This window comes from Neopsephotus bourkii, unplaced genomic scaffold (assembly GCF_033783945.1).
Source record: "Neopsephotus bourkii isolate Nb327-2 ecotype Australia unplaced genomic scaffold, CSIRO-AGI_Nbou_v1 NB_196, whole genome shotgun sequence".
Lineage (NCBI taxonomy): Eukaryota > Metazoa > Chordata > Aves > Psittaciformes > Psittacidae > Neopsephotus > Neopsephotus bourkii.
Genome location: NW_026900709.1, coordinates 12338823 through 12354124, shown reverse-complemented (window position 1 = coordinate 12354124; position 15302 = coordinate 12338823). Strand labels below are relative to the sequence as shown.

Below are 15302 nucleotides of genomic sequence, written 5' to 3'. Positions count from 1 at the left end.
GGCAAGGTCAAAAACACTGCAGTTTTCATTCACCCAGGAAGTTGCTTTAAGTTAGTGGAATAGAAAGGGGTTATATATAAAATTAGAAACTGCAATTTGATCAGAAAGAGTTAATTCCAACTGCTATGCTATAACTAGGATCAGAATACAAAAGGCTCATAAGGCATCTACTAGTCAGTATCCTTAGTTCAGTAACTGCTGATTTGTTACAGTGTTCTTCAACATTCAAATATGGAAACAGCCAGCTAGTGTCACATTACACACATCTGTTTCTATTAAACATGCTGTAGTGTGAACAACAACATCAACAACACACATATACACACTTTGAAACTCACCTCATTTGAAGAGAAGGTTAAAGTGTGTGAACGACCTGACAGATTTGGCTCTGTCACTAACCCTGAAAGTTCACAACTTGGCTTGCTATGGTATGTGTCATCTATGACAACTCTACTCTGCAAACAAGTGGAAATAACGTTTTATTAACCCACTTTTTGGAAAAGCAAGTCATTAAGGTGACATTCTAGTATTTTTTTGTTAAAAAATGAAAATAAACCAAAGTACAATTTAGTTATCTTTAGATTACATATGAAATGCACTCATGACATCAAGCATCTGACTTGTTCTTGTTAAATTAATGAATTCAAGAACATAGTTAAAGATTTAAAGCAATATCCCCAATAAATGCACCTTGTGTGGAGAATCGGTCATAACCCCAAATGCCGTTTAATACACAAAGAAATACATGTGGTTACTTCTTCAGCAGGCATACCACATTCGAGGAGAAGCAATTTAAGACTTATTTGCTGGAATTATTCATACTGAATTTGTATTCCACTCAAACCTACACAAGTACTATGAATGTGCTTCAGAAGGTACTGTTCTGTTGGTGAGATAAAGATCAGTCCTAATTGTTTACTGTCATTAAGATTCCCATGGCACAGAAGGGCCCTCATAAATTCCAAAGCTTCTGAAAACAAGAGCTAGGTTTAGACTTTATAGTGGCCCATTATCGAACCTCTGCAGTCACCAGTGAAATGAATAGGCTGTCTCTGCCTAACATGCACTGAGATTTGGAATAGCAAGGAGCTTTCAGCAGCTTAAAGATCAGGGTATAAATTAGTCCATGAATAGAGAATATGGATCTTGCCTAAGGACTAGCTTTCCAAAACTTTAAATACTGAGTTAAGATTTTGTACTGCTGTTCATTTGAACAGCTTTAATGAGGGTGGTGAAGCACTGGTACAAGTTGCTATGGAGGTGGTAGATGCCCCATCCCTGGCAATATTCAAGGCCAAGCTGGACGGGGCTCTTGGCAACCTGATTTGGTTGAAGATGTCCCTGCTCACTGCAGGGGCACTGGACTAGATGACCTTTACAGGTCCAACCCAAATTATTCTATGATTCAGTTGTGAGGTGGCTGCATTTGAGGCACAGGATCATGTAATCTGAAAATTACCTTGATATAAAAAATACCACATAGATGTAAAATATCTTTAGAAGAATTTTTATAATAAATGGAGTGTATCAAGCTATATAAAATCTTTATAGCTAAAGTACCAAATAGTGTAAAAACACTATGACAAAGCTAAACATTTCAGAAATTCAGCAATTATTTCTGTCTTTACAAAAAATGGTTTAACACTGTAAATCTACAGAACTTATGTAGTTTGACAGCCTGAACAAGTTATTTTCAAAATAGAACACTCTTATGAAATGAAAGATTTAAAAAAATATATTCTTTTAATAAATTACTACTATATTTTAAAAAAAACTAAGAAATTAAAGTTCAGGTTAGAAATATGAGTAATGTAAGAACTATCATATTGGAAGAATGTAAAATCTTCATAGCATTTATTGTTTACATTTAGTTATTACACTTAGTCTGTGTTTAAAAGAAGCTTTTGGATCTATATTCCTGCCTTTGCATCCAAAAGCAGCAGGATCTAGGTTCAAACTTACTTAGGAGCCACTACATGTACAACTTCAGGCAGGTTACCTGAGCAGCTTATGACTGAAGCTGAAGAGTACAAAAACCCCCAGATTGATACCCCTGAAAACTTCACAGCAGGTCTGGTAAGAAAATCCTCCTAAAAAATACCAATGTATGTGTTTCACGGAATATTTTCTAGGTTTGATTACCTCCATTTCCAACTCAGATCCTGACCTCTACATTATTTTTCTTTAGGGAGTAAAAAATAACTCTGTCAAAATCATGCCTCCTATTTTTGCCTTTCTAAAATTTATTTCTCAGGACTACTCTGTGTTGTCTACGACCAGTAAGCAATTATTTACCATAATTTTCTCTATGTGTCTAGTCAAGTAACTATACTTTATAAGGATGGCATACCATATCCCTATATGCATAAGTAAGTGGAAATCCTAAATTAAACTGATGCTACAGACATTTTTCTTCAGTAACTGATGCTCCTATAAGTTACTGAACTTAGAACTATGTTTTTGCAGTTGTCTGCAATGAATAGTTCTGTATCTGTGTCCTTGATTTAAACTTGATGTTCTTGTTTAAACTTGATTTCAGTTTAAACTCAACTCTATTTTGTTCTGGCCTTGGCTTTAGGGCAGATACTTGATCTTTGCACTTCCTTTTTCCCCTAAATTACTGCTACACATTTCCAGTCTTAACAAAAAAACCAAAACCAGACCAAAACCACCAAACAAAAAAAAAAAACAAAAAAAACCAAAAAACAAAGAAACAAAACAAAACAATACCCAAGGAAAAGTCCACCACAAACCACCAAACAAAAAATACCCCAACAACCCCAACCCAAAGCACAATTTGAGTTTTTCTGCTACCTTTCATATGATGGTACTGTACATAACTTAAAAACGGAGTTCTAATTACCCATGTAGATTATTTTATAAACTACCTTATATTTTAGGTAGTTATTCAGTTTTTTAGATGCAAAAGGTATTACCAGAAAAAACCGAATACTTTGTCCACCAACCTATTCTCCAATTAATTTCATCCCAAAATGAAAATCTCTTTAGGAGCTTTCCTTTTTGCTACCATCAGTTCACTCCTTCTACCTTTGCATAGCAATCAAGGGCAGTTCAGAAACAAAGTGGTACAAAAAAAAAAAAAAAAACCCAACAAAAACCAAGCAAACAACAACAACAAAAAAGAATAAAAAAGACAGGATGATATTAGAGAAAAATATTTAATGAGACTTTAGAAAAAAAGATGACCAAAAGTAAAGCATGTCAGCACCAGCTGTAACGTTTTCTCCTCCCCCTCCTCCTATTTGCTTTGAAGAAGTAGTAGCTTCCTTTTAAGGATTGAGAGCCAGTTACAAATATTTTTTTATTCTGGAAGAGCACAGAATTCAGATAGAAGAGGTTTTATACGTATGCTTCCTAAGGTACTAGGAAATAAACAGTTTACATCCCAGTGTTCTTCCTTGCAGCTAAAATTAAACACTGCATACACCTAAATATGAGTGGTATGCACGTGTTTGCATTGTATCAATGGGACTAAATCAAGTGGCAGATTATGTAAAGGGACCAATTTACAAACTGTGTCATTTAGAAATCTCATATGGCTGAACAGTCTGCAAAACCCAGATCACAAGAGTTTAGTTCTTGTGTTTCCAGCTTTCACAAGGAACAAGAAACTGATTCATCAGTTTGCCAAATTAGAAGTTTAAGACTAACATCAGTATCATTTTAAGAAAATAGAAACCTTCTAGGTATCACAATTTTGAAAGGCAAATTTTGCAGAAACGGAACCCACTTTAAATTTAATTTAATTCCTTACAACATCCATATTAAAACTCAACTACAGAAATTACAGACAATGCAAAAGACTCAGTACAAAAGTTAGAGTTTTTTACATGACAAAGTTCTTATGTTAGGGCTTCTACTTTTACCTGCTCTGTAAGAAACATTTTCACCTGATTGTATGGGATACTACAGACATAAAAGCAATAAATATTACGGAGTTAAAGTCAACAAAAAGGAGTATTCTTTCTTTAAATTCTGGGAAGATGATTTTGTTCCTGTTGTTATGTTCTTTCAGTAACAAGACTAACTGCTGAGTGGTCAAGCACAGTTCTTTTTCAGTTTTAATCTTTTCATAGTGAGGTTTACCAAAGTCTTGTAATTGTAGTGCAAACTTAATGATCAACTGCATGTTAAGATCTACAAAGATCAGTCATTCCAAGCAGTAGCTACTGTCTCATTACTGTCTTTATAAAAGACCCCAACGGTTGCGAAGTAAAACCAGCCTGACTTTGGAAAGCTTGAATATGATTTTAGGATTAATAAATGTATGAGAATGTGTTGTTTAACAGGATCAGCTTTCTACCATTTTGTAAAGCAGGAAGATAGTTGAAAGAAGACTTCTACATTCTTCCAGCTGCTGGTTTGCAACTGGCACTAAAGAAATGGAGCAGTGAACTGCAATTACATACTGGAGCATGTGAAGGAAACAAAAAATAGAACAGTAGGCAAGAAACCAGCTGGAAGGTTAAAGTGATAATCAACTTAAATATACAGCAATGAGAACAAAAGGCTATTATTTCAAGGCAACATGGAAAGGAAAAGAGCACCGAATCTGGTAAGATCTATACCTTTTTGACTGCCAAGAAAAGCATCTATATAAACATCACTAAGGTGTGCTTAAGCACATTATGGGATCTTATAGTAGAAATGCAAGTGGGACTTCTACTATGCTCAGAAAAATCATGTGAATCATACAAAGAATGAATGAAGTGGGGATGAATGGGTTCTTCTGAACCAAAGACTTTGAAAGCTAAACCACTGAATGTTTATCTATACAGAAAACATCTCTTGGTAACTTTGCTATAGCCTATTAGGAGATCAGTTGTGCACTCCCATTTTATCAAAAATTCTACCAACTTGTATGCATACCCTCTTCAACATGGATCTTGCACTCCCAAGATCCGTGGGTTATTTTCCCAAGAAACATCTTTTGGCCATTGCATGCTTCAACAGAAGCAAACAACACAGGGGCTGTAAATACGTAAGACTGACACATAGTGGACAGTATTCTGTAAAGTGTCAGTGTACTTCAGAGATTAAAAATTTCTACTCTTCTTAAGTTCCTGTGCTATGGTAAGTGGTTCTAAAACCACTTTACAAACTTTGTGTGCAGACAGCTTACTCCTGTCATAGGGACTGTAAATTCACACTAAGAAAAGAAAACGTAATTGAAGAAACTGCCTTTGCAAATTGTCAGTGACTTCATGGACTACAACCCGGAAAGTTTCTCTTCTAGACTTGTGACTCACTTCTCTTTAACAGCATGGAGAAAAAGGAAAAAGTGAGAGGGTATTTTAGATAACCAAAGTGAAAAGAAAAAAAAAAAAAAGAAAAAAAAAGTGTGAAACTCAAAAATAACTTTCAAGGTTACTCAAATAGCTATAATTTTGAATTTGACAAAATCCAAAGGAAACAAGAATGGAGGTAGGTTAGTAAGATTGTTAGTAATGGTCTTACACTGAAATGGGTTTTAACAAACTATTTAGACAGCACACACTACACTTCTTACTTTTTACAGCCATTACTTTCCAATAGTTTAAACTGTGAAGACGGTAACTTTATGATTATGAGTGAACTGTGTAGTCTACCTCTTAAGACTTAGTTAAAAGGCTTTAAATTATTAGAAGGCTATCTGTTACTCAGAAGCAGTTTCCTAGAAGATACATCTCTTGGCTTTCAATACTAAATTTGTTAATGAAAACCATCCACCTGTTTGGCACGTCACCCCTACATATCAGTACGGTAAGAGGTGGTTGGCAAACCGCCTGGGAAGCTGACCTCTATTTATGTACACTTCCTCCAAGTACTAGATTATATCACACAGGAAAAAGATTTGGCTTTTAAAATTATGCTGTCCTAAAACTAGCATTACCTTTAGCATTATAAATCAGTGAAATAACATACCATGTGACTGTTCCCTAGATGCTATTTCAGCCTGACTAGCCTCCACTGATGCTTCAACTGAACAGGAGGGAATGGGAACACTCACACAGTTTCTGCTTGTGAGGGCTGTGAAGCCTCAACCTTCTGCAGCACTGTTTGGAAGAGGGGATGTGGTCAAGGACTAAGTCAGCAAGCTTCCACATACTAAAGACTGATATTTTTACTTTATCAAGATGTAATGCTTAAACATTCAAAGCACAAATTAGTCATCTTTACCTTGTTCTTATTCTTCTCTTGACCATGTTCACAACTGTCCTGCCCACTCTGAGCAAAGTGTGAGCTGCTACTAGAAATCTGAGACTCCTTGTGGCTGTCTCCAAACCAAGAGAAAGGCATGCAAGTAGGAACAGGCGAATCTGAATCGGATGCAGACAGATTGTTGCCCGAGTCATCCAACAGTTCTCGGGAACCTCTGAAAAAAGTAGATTAAATTGTGTTTAAACAACAACCCACCTCACCCTGTCTCCAGACACACAACCCACGCACAATACAACAACAAACTTGAAACACACACCACTAATTCTTATCCTTTTCGTAGCACAATTGATAATTACAAAGAAAACAATACTTGCCTTTAAATTGCCATCCAAAATAATCTGAATTATCGAACACAAATGTAAGTGTTTTTGCAGATATTTCACACAATTTAACAATTTCAAATAATTTGCTAATTTAACTTACTCAACATTTACCTTCCTAAGCAATATACAATTTTTATATTTAAGATCTACCACTGTTATACTTGAATGCACTTTAAAGTCAAATAGTAGTGATAATTTTAAAACATACTTAGATTAAAATCTTTAGGAATACACCATGTATGTATTAAACAAACAAAACAACTACCTGCTATCCAGAGAACCTCTTAGGTTTTCTTTTTCGTGTTTCTTGCCCTTGCCTCCAGATTTCCGTAATCCACTGAAGTAAAAAAACCCACAATTTTCATAAAGCATTTACATTTACACAGTGTGACTGTCTTTTAATCGATAAGCTACTTTCTACATTGATTCCAGCTGCTACAAAAAGCCACATTTAGGTTGTTATATAAAGCATGATTTTGCAGATTGTATATGTAATTAAAAAAAGTACTGTCACTCATCTTTTATTCAAGAACCATGACAGAATTATGCAAGTACTTTCAAGGACCACATATAATCAAAATAAACACGGAAAATGCCCAAGAGCTATTGTGTATTCAGATAAAAACCAAAGAAACCCATGAAATTCTTTGAGGGAAAACATGACACTCTCCAAAAGTAACACTGAAACCTATTTGTTTCTAAATGAACAGAAACAAAATCTCACCCAAAATCTGGAAATCTCCTTTTGGACTTCCCTGATGATGTTCCTTCATTTGTTTCTACTGTCCTATCTTCATTCTTCTTTTCTTCTGCTTTTCATAGTGGGGTGAAACATAAAAATGTTATTCTAAAAAGATTTTCAAGTTTCAAGTAATTCTGATGATGCTTACTTGTAAGCAAATAAGATACTAAACTATGAGTAACTTAAATCCACATTCACACATGCAGATAGTAGTTGAAAATACTACAGCCATATCAACGTAAATTGTTCTCAGGGCATCTTCCCATCATTCTGGCTGTGCTGTGCCACTGAAAAATGGCAACACAACAGTTGCTTATGACTGAACAAAAACACTGCTTTTGATAAACAGTAATTCTATGCTGTCTACAGAAAGAGAAAACATACCACGGCATTTTGATTCAGTGAATTAAATCAAAACATAGTTTAAGATAGGCTTATGAAAAAGTACCTCTTTCTTTTGCAAAATGTCAACCTTAAAATACACCAGCTAGATAACCAGGATAAATAAGATGCTTTAAAGAAACTCTGCTTCAAATGAACAGCTGAGCAAATACAGCGTTCAACTGTCCTTTGCTATGCTTCAAGTATTGTAAGATGTTCCTTTTGCATTTTCTTCTGGTTCACTAGCTAGTCCAGCTAGCTAATTGGAACATGGGCTATGAATGCAAGGTGCTAGCTCCAGAAAACGTGCTGAAACAACATGATAGCCAGTACCTGGAGAGCAGACAGAGCCTAACAAACCAAGTTTCTTGGAAACAGTATACAGAATATGACTGTTCTGAAGAAATAATTGGGACATTGAAGCTCCTCCAACACTTGCATAACTAAGCTGCCTATGAAAGAGATGAAGCCTGCTTTTTGTGAGACAAAGTAGGTTTTTAAGCTCTGTCTTCAAGATGACAACTGACATGAAGTAATGTATACAGATGCCTTCAAGGATCAGAAAGAACAAAAAGCATGTTCACTACACAAAACTAAAGGCAACTATCATCACTCATTGCCTTTCCTGAAACACGAATTTTACCTGCTCTACAGCTGGGGGAGGTTTCCTTCCCTCCCCCCTTTTTTAATATCTGCTCAGTAGTTTCTGATCAATATCAGAACTTTAGCTAATTAGTTAACCACTACTTCTAAAAAAGTAACATCCAATAAATTATAACTACCAGTTAAACGGATTATTTTTTCTGTCAGCTTAAATGCAAAACCAGAAGAATTAACTTAATACTGACATTTGTTTCCACATTTCTCTCCAGAAGAAGTATTCTAAGAAAATGGGTAATTTCTTAAACACAGTACAATAGGTTAAAGTACAGACTGATACATGAATGGATGGAAGGTAATAGAAAGGATTAGTTCAATGAAATAATAGGCAGACATTTAAATATGGTTAGAATGCAACAAGCTAGCATTTAGTGCCATTTTGTTACAAAGAGCAAGCTTTCAATACTAATCCTCATCTTTGATGTACCGCATTAATTAGCTCTTCCAGTGACTGCCAATTTTAGGAAAATGTTTACAATGCTTTATTCATCACCAAAAAAAAATGTAGAAAAGAAAGAAAAATCTCTTATATATGAAGTAGCTGCTTTGGTAAATTGTGGGAGTTTTAGTTTTGTTTTTTTTACTGACAGAAGCTACAGTAGAGATTAGTTTTGTTTAAGACGGTAGAAACATAGAATGAGGAGAGTATAAAACAAATCCTGTTTTCAGGGTATTAAACGTTTTGTCTGAACAGTACAGAAAAGATAGCAAATATAATCTGCTTTCATATATTGTGCTAGCTGACTAGAGGATATATCAAGCATTTAAAACATTTTATCTGATCCATTTTTCAATTATACTTAAGGAAAAAAGCTAAGTATTTCAATCAAATGATGATTAGCAGTGACTAAGCTGATTATAATACCTTCAACCTTTTCCTAGTGAGAAAAATCCTAAGAGGGCAAGATGAATAATGCAGTAATTCCCACAATATTCAGAACCCATATCTTGTTTAAACACCTGTATAACATCTGGAAGCACAAAGTCAACACTGGGAATCAGGACATCAGTCAGACTTACTCTTCAATATACTGCCACTTAAGAGGCTAGTGCTCTGCAAAAATGCCTTAGGACCTTTACTGCTTATCCACAGTCAATTACTTAGCTCCCCTTTAGCTTATGTCAAGGCAACCATTTAGACTCTCTAGATTTATAGGTCAGAGCTTTTACTAAACTGATTTAGACTTACTCCTTTCTGTAATTTGTATTGAAACAGCATTTATTTTGGAGTCATCTTTTAGATTCTTGGTGCTGAACATAGTAAATTATTTCAGAAATTTTGAGCTTTTGTAGAAATTTGGTAATGAACTTGTTGCAGATGGAGGAATTAAAAGGATAAGCTTATCTTCAGAACATACTACTACTACTTCCTTTAAATAAGTAAAAATAGAATATAATGGACGTACATACATTTTGATAACTTTAAACTTTCTTGAAGAGTTAAGAACTGGTTTTAGAACAGGTAGTTTGTTCTGTAGTCAATTCACTTTCCCTCGAATAGTTTATTGTTCAATAATAATTTCCATCCAAAATCCGTAATACTTTAACCCAAAGGATTAAAATAGTAATAAACTCTTAAGTTTTACCCTTGGCTTCTCTGCTTTTCCCTTTTGCTTCTCTTTGCTTAACATTCTTGGAATACCCTTGAGGAGAATTTGCAGCCATCTCTTCAGGAGGAGGTGAACGTGTGGTGGTTGTGCTATTTTCATTGTTTGGTTTGTGTACTGGAGAAGAGTGTGTGGAAGCAGAAGGACTTGACTCTAGAGGACTTTCTGTGCTTTCTGTTTGTTCAAGCTTTTCACTCTTTCGATCTATGTCATCCAGGTGTGGGAGAGTTAATTTTTCACTTGTTTCTAAGGTCTTGGTTAGGTATACAGGGGAAAGTTCTCTGTTGAGAACAGCATCTTCCGAATCCTCATCCTTCAACAAATACAAAAGTTATTTTATGACAAACACGACATATAATAATTTGCTATCTGATCTTCCACTAGATGTAAGGATATGCTGTACTACACACAAACTTACTCAGTTCAGAAAACTTTAAGTTACATACACAGATCTTTCTGCACATCCCAAGTCATCTTTCTCCAGCCAAGTCAGAAATGTTCTGGCATTATCTTGGCCATTCTAATTCAATGCAACCACTTTTTAGACTATGTGAAGTAGCTCAGTCTTCTCCCTCTATGACAGGCTATTTCATATACTAACTATATACACTCTAATTAACCTGCTTTCCAGAAACATGCTAGAATATTTTACTTGTATATTTTTTGTGGGCTTCAATGATTATTTATGGAATAATGAAGCATTTCAGAGTGTTCACTTTTTGAAGAAAATTGTTAATTAACTTGTTTCATATGAGAGAATTACATGATAGATAAACATACTGCACAACATACCACTGTCACTATACCAAAATCTTTCAGAAAACAGAAGCAGAACACAACAAGCTTGCCTATTTCTTTGCTAACTTCAAATCAACTGTGCCAGAAAGAACATACCAGAGATGACATGTGGTATGAACCCAAATAGGGTTTTTCATTTACAGCATAAAAATACCTGCAGATCTGCAGTCTGATGTCCAGCCCCAAGCGATTCTTTCAGCTTTGATCGAGAAGGTGGCTGGCGTTTCACTTTCAAAGCAAGCTGAGCTTTTGCTTTGTGTGCGCTGGTGTCTAATCTGGGAGTATCCCCAACAAAAGCATCAAAATCTGCAACAAATATGTATTACTTAAAAGAAAAAAGTCCAAAACAACTGGTAGGTAAATTCTCCAACCCACTGGCCAGAAGAATATTCAGAACTTAAATCAATTATTTTACCTGTTAATCATTACTACCATTTCACTATGGGAAATTACATTTTATAGAATACTATAATATTTTAACACTGTGATAGCAATTTTTTTTTAAATCTATTTCTATTCCATTTCTTCAATTAAAAGAAAAAAAATCCATCAGATCAGGATATAATTATATTACGGCTTGAAAATGGAATTTTACTCTCAAATAGGTGAGAATTTGTGCTCAAAATGTACTTTCCTATCCTTGTTCTTTAAGACTCTTTAAAGTACATAAGCATCTACCACATCTTTTAAAAATGTCCTCCTTTAAACCATCATTGGATATTTTGTAACATTCTAGACATAAAATTACAAGACAAATTGAAAACCAGCAAGTTTTGGTGTAAATCATAGCTTAAAATCAGTGCAATTTTAACTGACAAATCTCAGTGGCTTAGTCCCACTAATACTATCAGTTTCGACAACAGAGATCCTGAGGAACAGTAAAGATGGATCTTTCTCCACCTATCTCCTCTTTCCCACGGCATTTAAGAAATACATTACTACAAATACGGAAAATGTTGGGGGACCTAGACAAAAATACCCACACTTGTTCAGGTCAAACATTTACCCAGGCTGTAGGAAATAGCAAACAGCTTCTTTTAACAACTACTACACATATACCTACTAATTTTTATTAAACACAAATCAAAGATCCTATAACATACCAGAAATTAACATATCAGAACAATTTAGTCTGTCTTCTATCGATTCAGTTTCTTTTTCATTTTCTTCTTTAGTCTTCAAATCTTCATTATATTGGCCTGGACTTTGACAGACATCTTCCAATAAACTGCTACCTCCAAACATATATGGCATTCTCTCATACACTTTTAATTTACTTTCAAGCTCTGAAATCTGCAAGAATTAAAATTCAGAAGTGAGATACAACTCTCTGAGAATGCAGAAGTCTATTTCAAAATATAATACTCCTTTACTTTTTCTTGATATACTCTCAGCTGTTCTGCATATTTCTGGTCTCTCTCTTCAAGTAGCTTTGAATGATCCTCTTCTTTTTTCATAAATTCTGTTTCTCTGGTGAAAAAAATGTACACATATATATGAAACAGTAACATACAGAAATGTAGAAAACCACATAGAAATACACACAGTCGCGTTTACTAAAAAGCACTGTAAGTAATCATTGAAAAAAAAAATCAGGTCTCTAAAGTATAATGGATCTTGTAAGGTCATAAAATGACCTATGTATTCATTTGCTCTTACTGTCTTGGAAAGAAAATATATGTGACATCACTATTTACTCTGGGCTGAAAGAGGATGTGTTGCAACACTTTTTCTACAAAGTTACAACCATCTCTCTGCCTTTAAAAGTGGCAAGTTGCATACACATTTAAAGCATGAAATATACGCATGACTCCAATCATTACATCTTAGACAAAGATATATCTCTTTTCCACAAAGATACATGCACACATAGTATTTTCCTTCTAGAAAGTATGCTAAACTTCTTTATATGAGAGTAAGTTGAATTTCAAGTTTTTACTTGGTTAATCCTTCAGAAATTGCAGTGGCTGGTTTTACAAAAAGGAAACAATAATTGCAAGAAGGAACCAAAAATAAAAGCTACTTTTTTCCTGCAAGTCAGATGGAATAACATACAAACACAGCAAATAAGCATAGAACATCTACACAAAATGCAAAAGCTTCGGGGACAGTCAAAGGACTAATGGGCATTTGCGATAGAGCGAGGAAATGGAAACTAGCCTGTGAGCAGTCATTTAACGTACTTTTGAATTTCCATGTGGATAAGCTTGGGAGAAGAGGGGAAAGGAGACCTTTAAAAAGCTCACCAAAAAGTACTTGGAAAAGTAACATTTCCCAGTGTGGATTACAGAGCTAAAGGTAATGCAAACTACCTTTAAAAGTAAGTAGCAAGGGGAGATATTTAAGATACGAACCACCAAGATCAATGGTTGTGTTCTGTATTATCAAGATACTTCTACAAGTATTTTGCATTTAGCTCCTGTTTAGCTAAGAGGTAGAACGGACACCTGTATGACAACAGGCATACTGGATAAGCAATATTACCTGTACTAAAAATCCCAAACATGTTAACAGACCAAACATACTGTTTTCATGCTGCATTTTGATGGGCTAGGTACAAAACCCAAAACCTTAATTCTCAGAATTCCTTCTACTCCCCCTACAACTCCTAACTCAGACTGAATCACACGTATCTGGCTCTTATTATACATTCTTTAATGCCTACTCTATCTGGAACATTTAAGCTCGTTAAAACTAGAGGGTTTTTCCACAACAGCAAAAGGTATCGCCAAGTACCTCATACCAGATTTCAAGTAGTCCTTCCAAAAATATAGATGCATTACGGTTTCTCAACTAAGTTGTTTAAAAAAATTGTTATTGAAATAGTAGATCATTTTTCCTAAGCTTAGAATCAAAAGCAGCAGCAAAATTTTTGAAGAACCTTTCTGGAAGCTGGTGACTTAAGGTATGTAACAATTCAGCATCTATAGCCCACTGCTTCCCCAAACTCTGACAAAATACAAAAAAAGCATGCTAAGCAAATCCTAACCCCAGGTATTGCTGTCAATTTTCTCCATAATATACAAAACACACAAGTAAGAAACAGAACCTGAAACATTGAGGTACTTACTTTTGTTGATAATCTTTAAGCAGTTTCTTGGCCTTGCTGTATTTCTTTTCAAGGGCATCACATTGTTCTTGAGTTTCTTTAAGATGCTCATTTACTGTTTTGCATAAACTCTGTGCCTCTAACCAGTAGGTCTCTAACTTTTTAATCTTCTCTTTGCTTTCATCTAAGTTTTGCTGAAGTTGGGCTCGACTCAGTTTCCATTCATTTTTTTCGGCTTCAACAATTTTTAACTGAAAAAATTGATACTTAAGGAATTAATCTAAACTAAAAGATGAAATAAAACCCAGTTGTTTATACACATTCAAGTAGAGAATAGCTAATAACCATTAAATACTTATCAGTAATATTAAAACAAGACACTGAACTTTTAAAGAACTCTTATCAGCTCTTCCAACTGTTGCTAATCCAAGTGAGTTTAGAACTCAAGAGTTTCTACTGGTTCCTTATTGTTTCCTTTTAAAGAGATAAAATTAATAAGACCTTTATTGTTAGCTTGTGTTGACTTATTCAAGACCTCAATACCTCTTTTCTGCCTCTGGAGAGGCCTATTTTGGTTACCTGGGAACTGGAGATACAGAATCTAAATCTGTATAGGACAAGCTCCCTGTCCTACTACACTGTTGCCAACAGTTCTTTGAACAAAACTAATGAGGCCAGCTGATCTTCCCTGCTACTCTTCAAGACATTGGTCTTCCACATCAAACATTACCATAACAAAAGAAAGCGATGGAGCCCCTTCAGCTTGACAGCAGCCACATTACAAGGGAATGGTAACCTGAAGTTCTCCAGGCCTTGGAGTGAGCAGACAGGGTATCACTTGGTATGTCCATGCCTCCTCTGGGGACACCATTTACAGAGGAAATCACTGCTTTTGAGGCCAGTTAAGATCACTGCTGGTGTAACAGAGATCTTGAAAGGACCAAGAATTTCTTGAATTAAAAATGGCAGAGTGAGTTGTACTAACACTAACATTTTAAATGTTTTTTAATAATCCAGATGGGCCAAATTTCAAGAATACTGCAAGGACAAGGAGCACTGTCAGAAATCAAAATCAGAACTATCATAAGAACACAAAGAAGTTTTGATTGCCTGCCTCTCTACACTTGGAGCTCTGAACATTTGCAGAGTGCAAGAAAACCCCCAATAGATACTATTATTCACAATCATCACAGTCTGCAGCACTATTCCCTCCCCACTTGCTACCTGACCCCAGCCATGTGCTGCAACTTGTCCTAGGGTGCACGTATCCCAGCAAGGCAACACTGAATGGCAATGGAGTAAAAGCATCAGCTCACCTACAACAAGTATTTCCAGAAAAAAGGCACTGATCTCCGTCAGTGGAAAAAGCAGGCACAGAGAGCCCCTCCCAGAAACAGGGACTGAGTGGCCACCTACCTTGACAGGCTGGACCCAGAGCTCTGCAAGGTCCTCCCCAAAGCACGTCAGAAATTTGAGAAGGGAAAAAAGGTAACTTTCTGGTAACAGAAAGTTGGCCAGGA

General features: G+C 35.4%; 1 protein-coding gene across 5 annotated transcripts in view; it reads right to left on the bottom strand.

Moving 5' to 3' along the window:
• Positions 1-15302, bottom strand: part of LOC133226640 (neurabin-1-like) — a 42010-nt gene that overhangs the window by 7299 nt on the left and 19409 nt on the right. For 2 of the 5 annotated variants that reach the window (XM_061380421.1, XM_061380414.1), the window contains exons 9-17: positions 13804-14033; positions 12107-12203; positions 11837-12026; positions 10888-11039; positions 9915-10248; positions 7270-7357; positions 6811-6882; positions 6181-6376; positions 339-455 (exon numbers count right to left, since the gene is read on the bottom strand). In XM_061380421.1, the coding sequence (XP_061236405.1) occupies positions 339-455; positions 6181-6376; positions 6811-6882; positions 7270-7357; positions 9915-10248; positions 10888-11039; positions 11837-12026; positions 12107-12203; positions 13804-14033 (1476 nt within the window). The remainder of the gene's footprint in view (positions 1-338; positions 456-6180; positions 6377-6810; positions 6883-7269; positions 7358-9914; positions 10249-10887; positions 11040-11836; positions 12027-12106; positions 12204-13803; positions 14034-15302) is intronic. The other 3 variants (XM_061380429.1, XM_061380439.1, XM_061380450.1) reach the window with 3 other exon arrangements.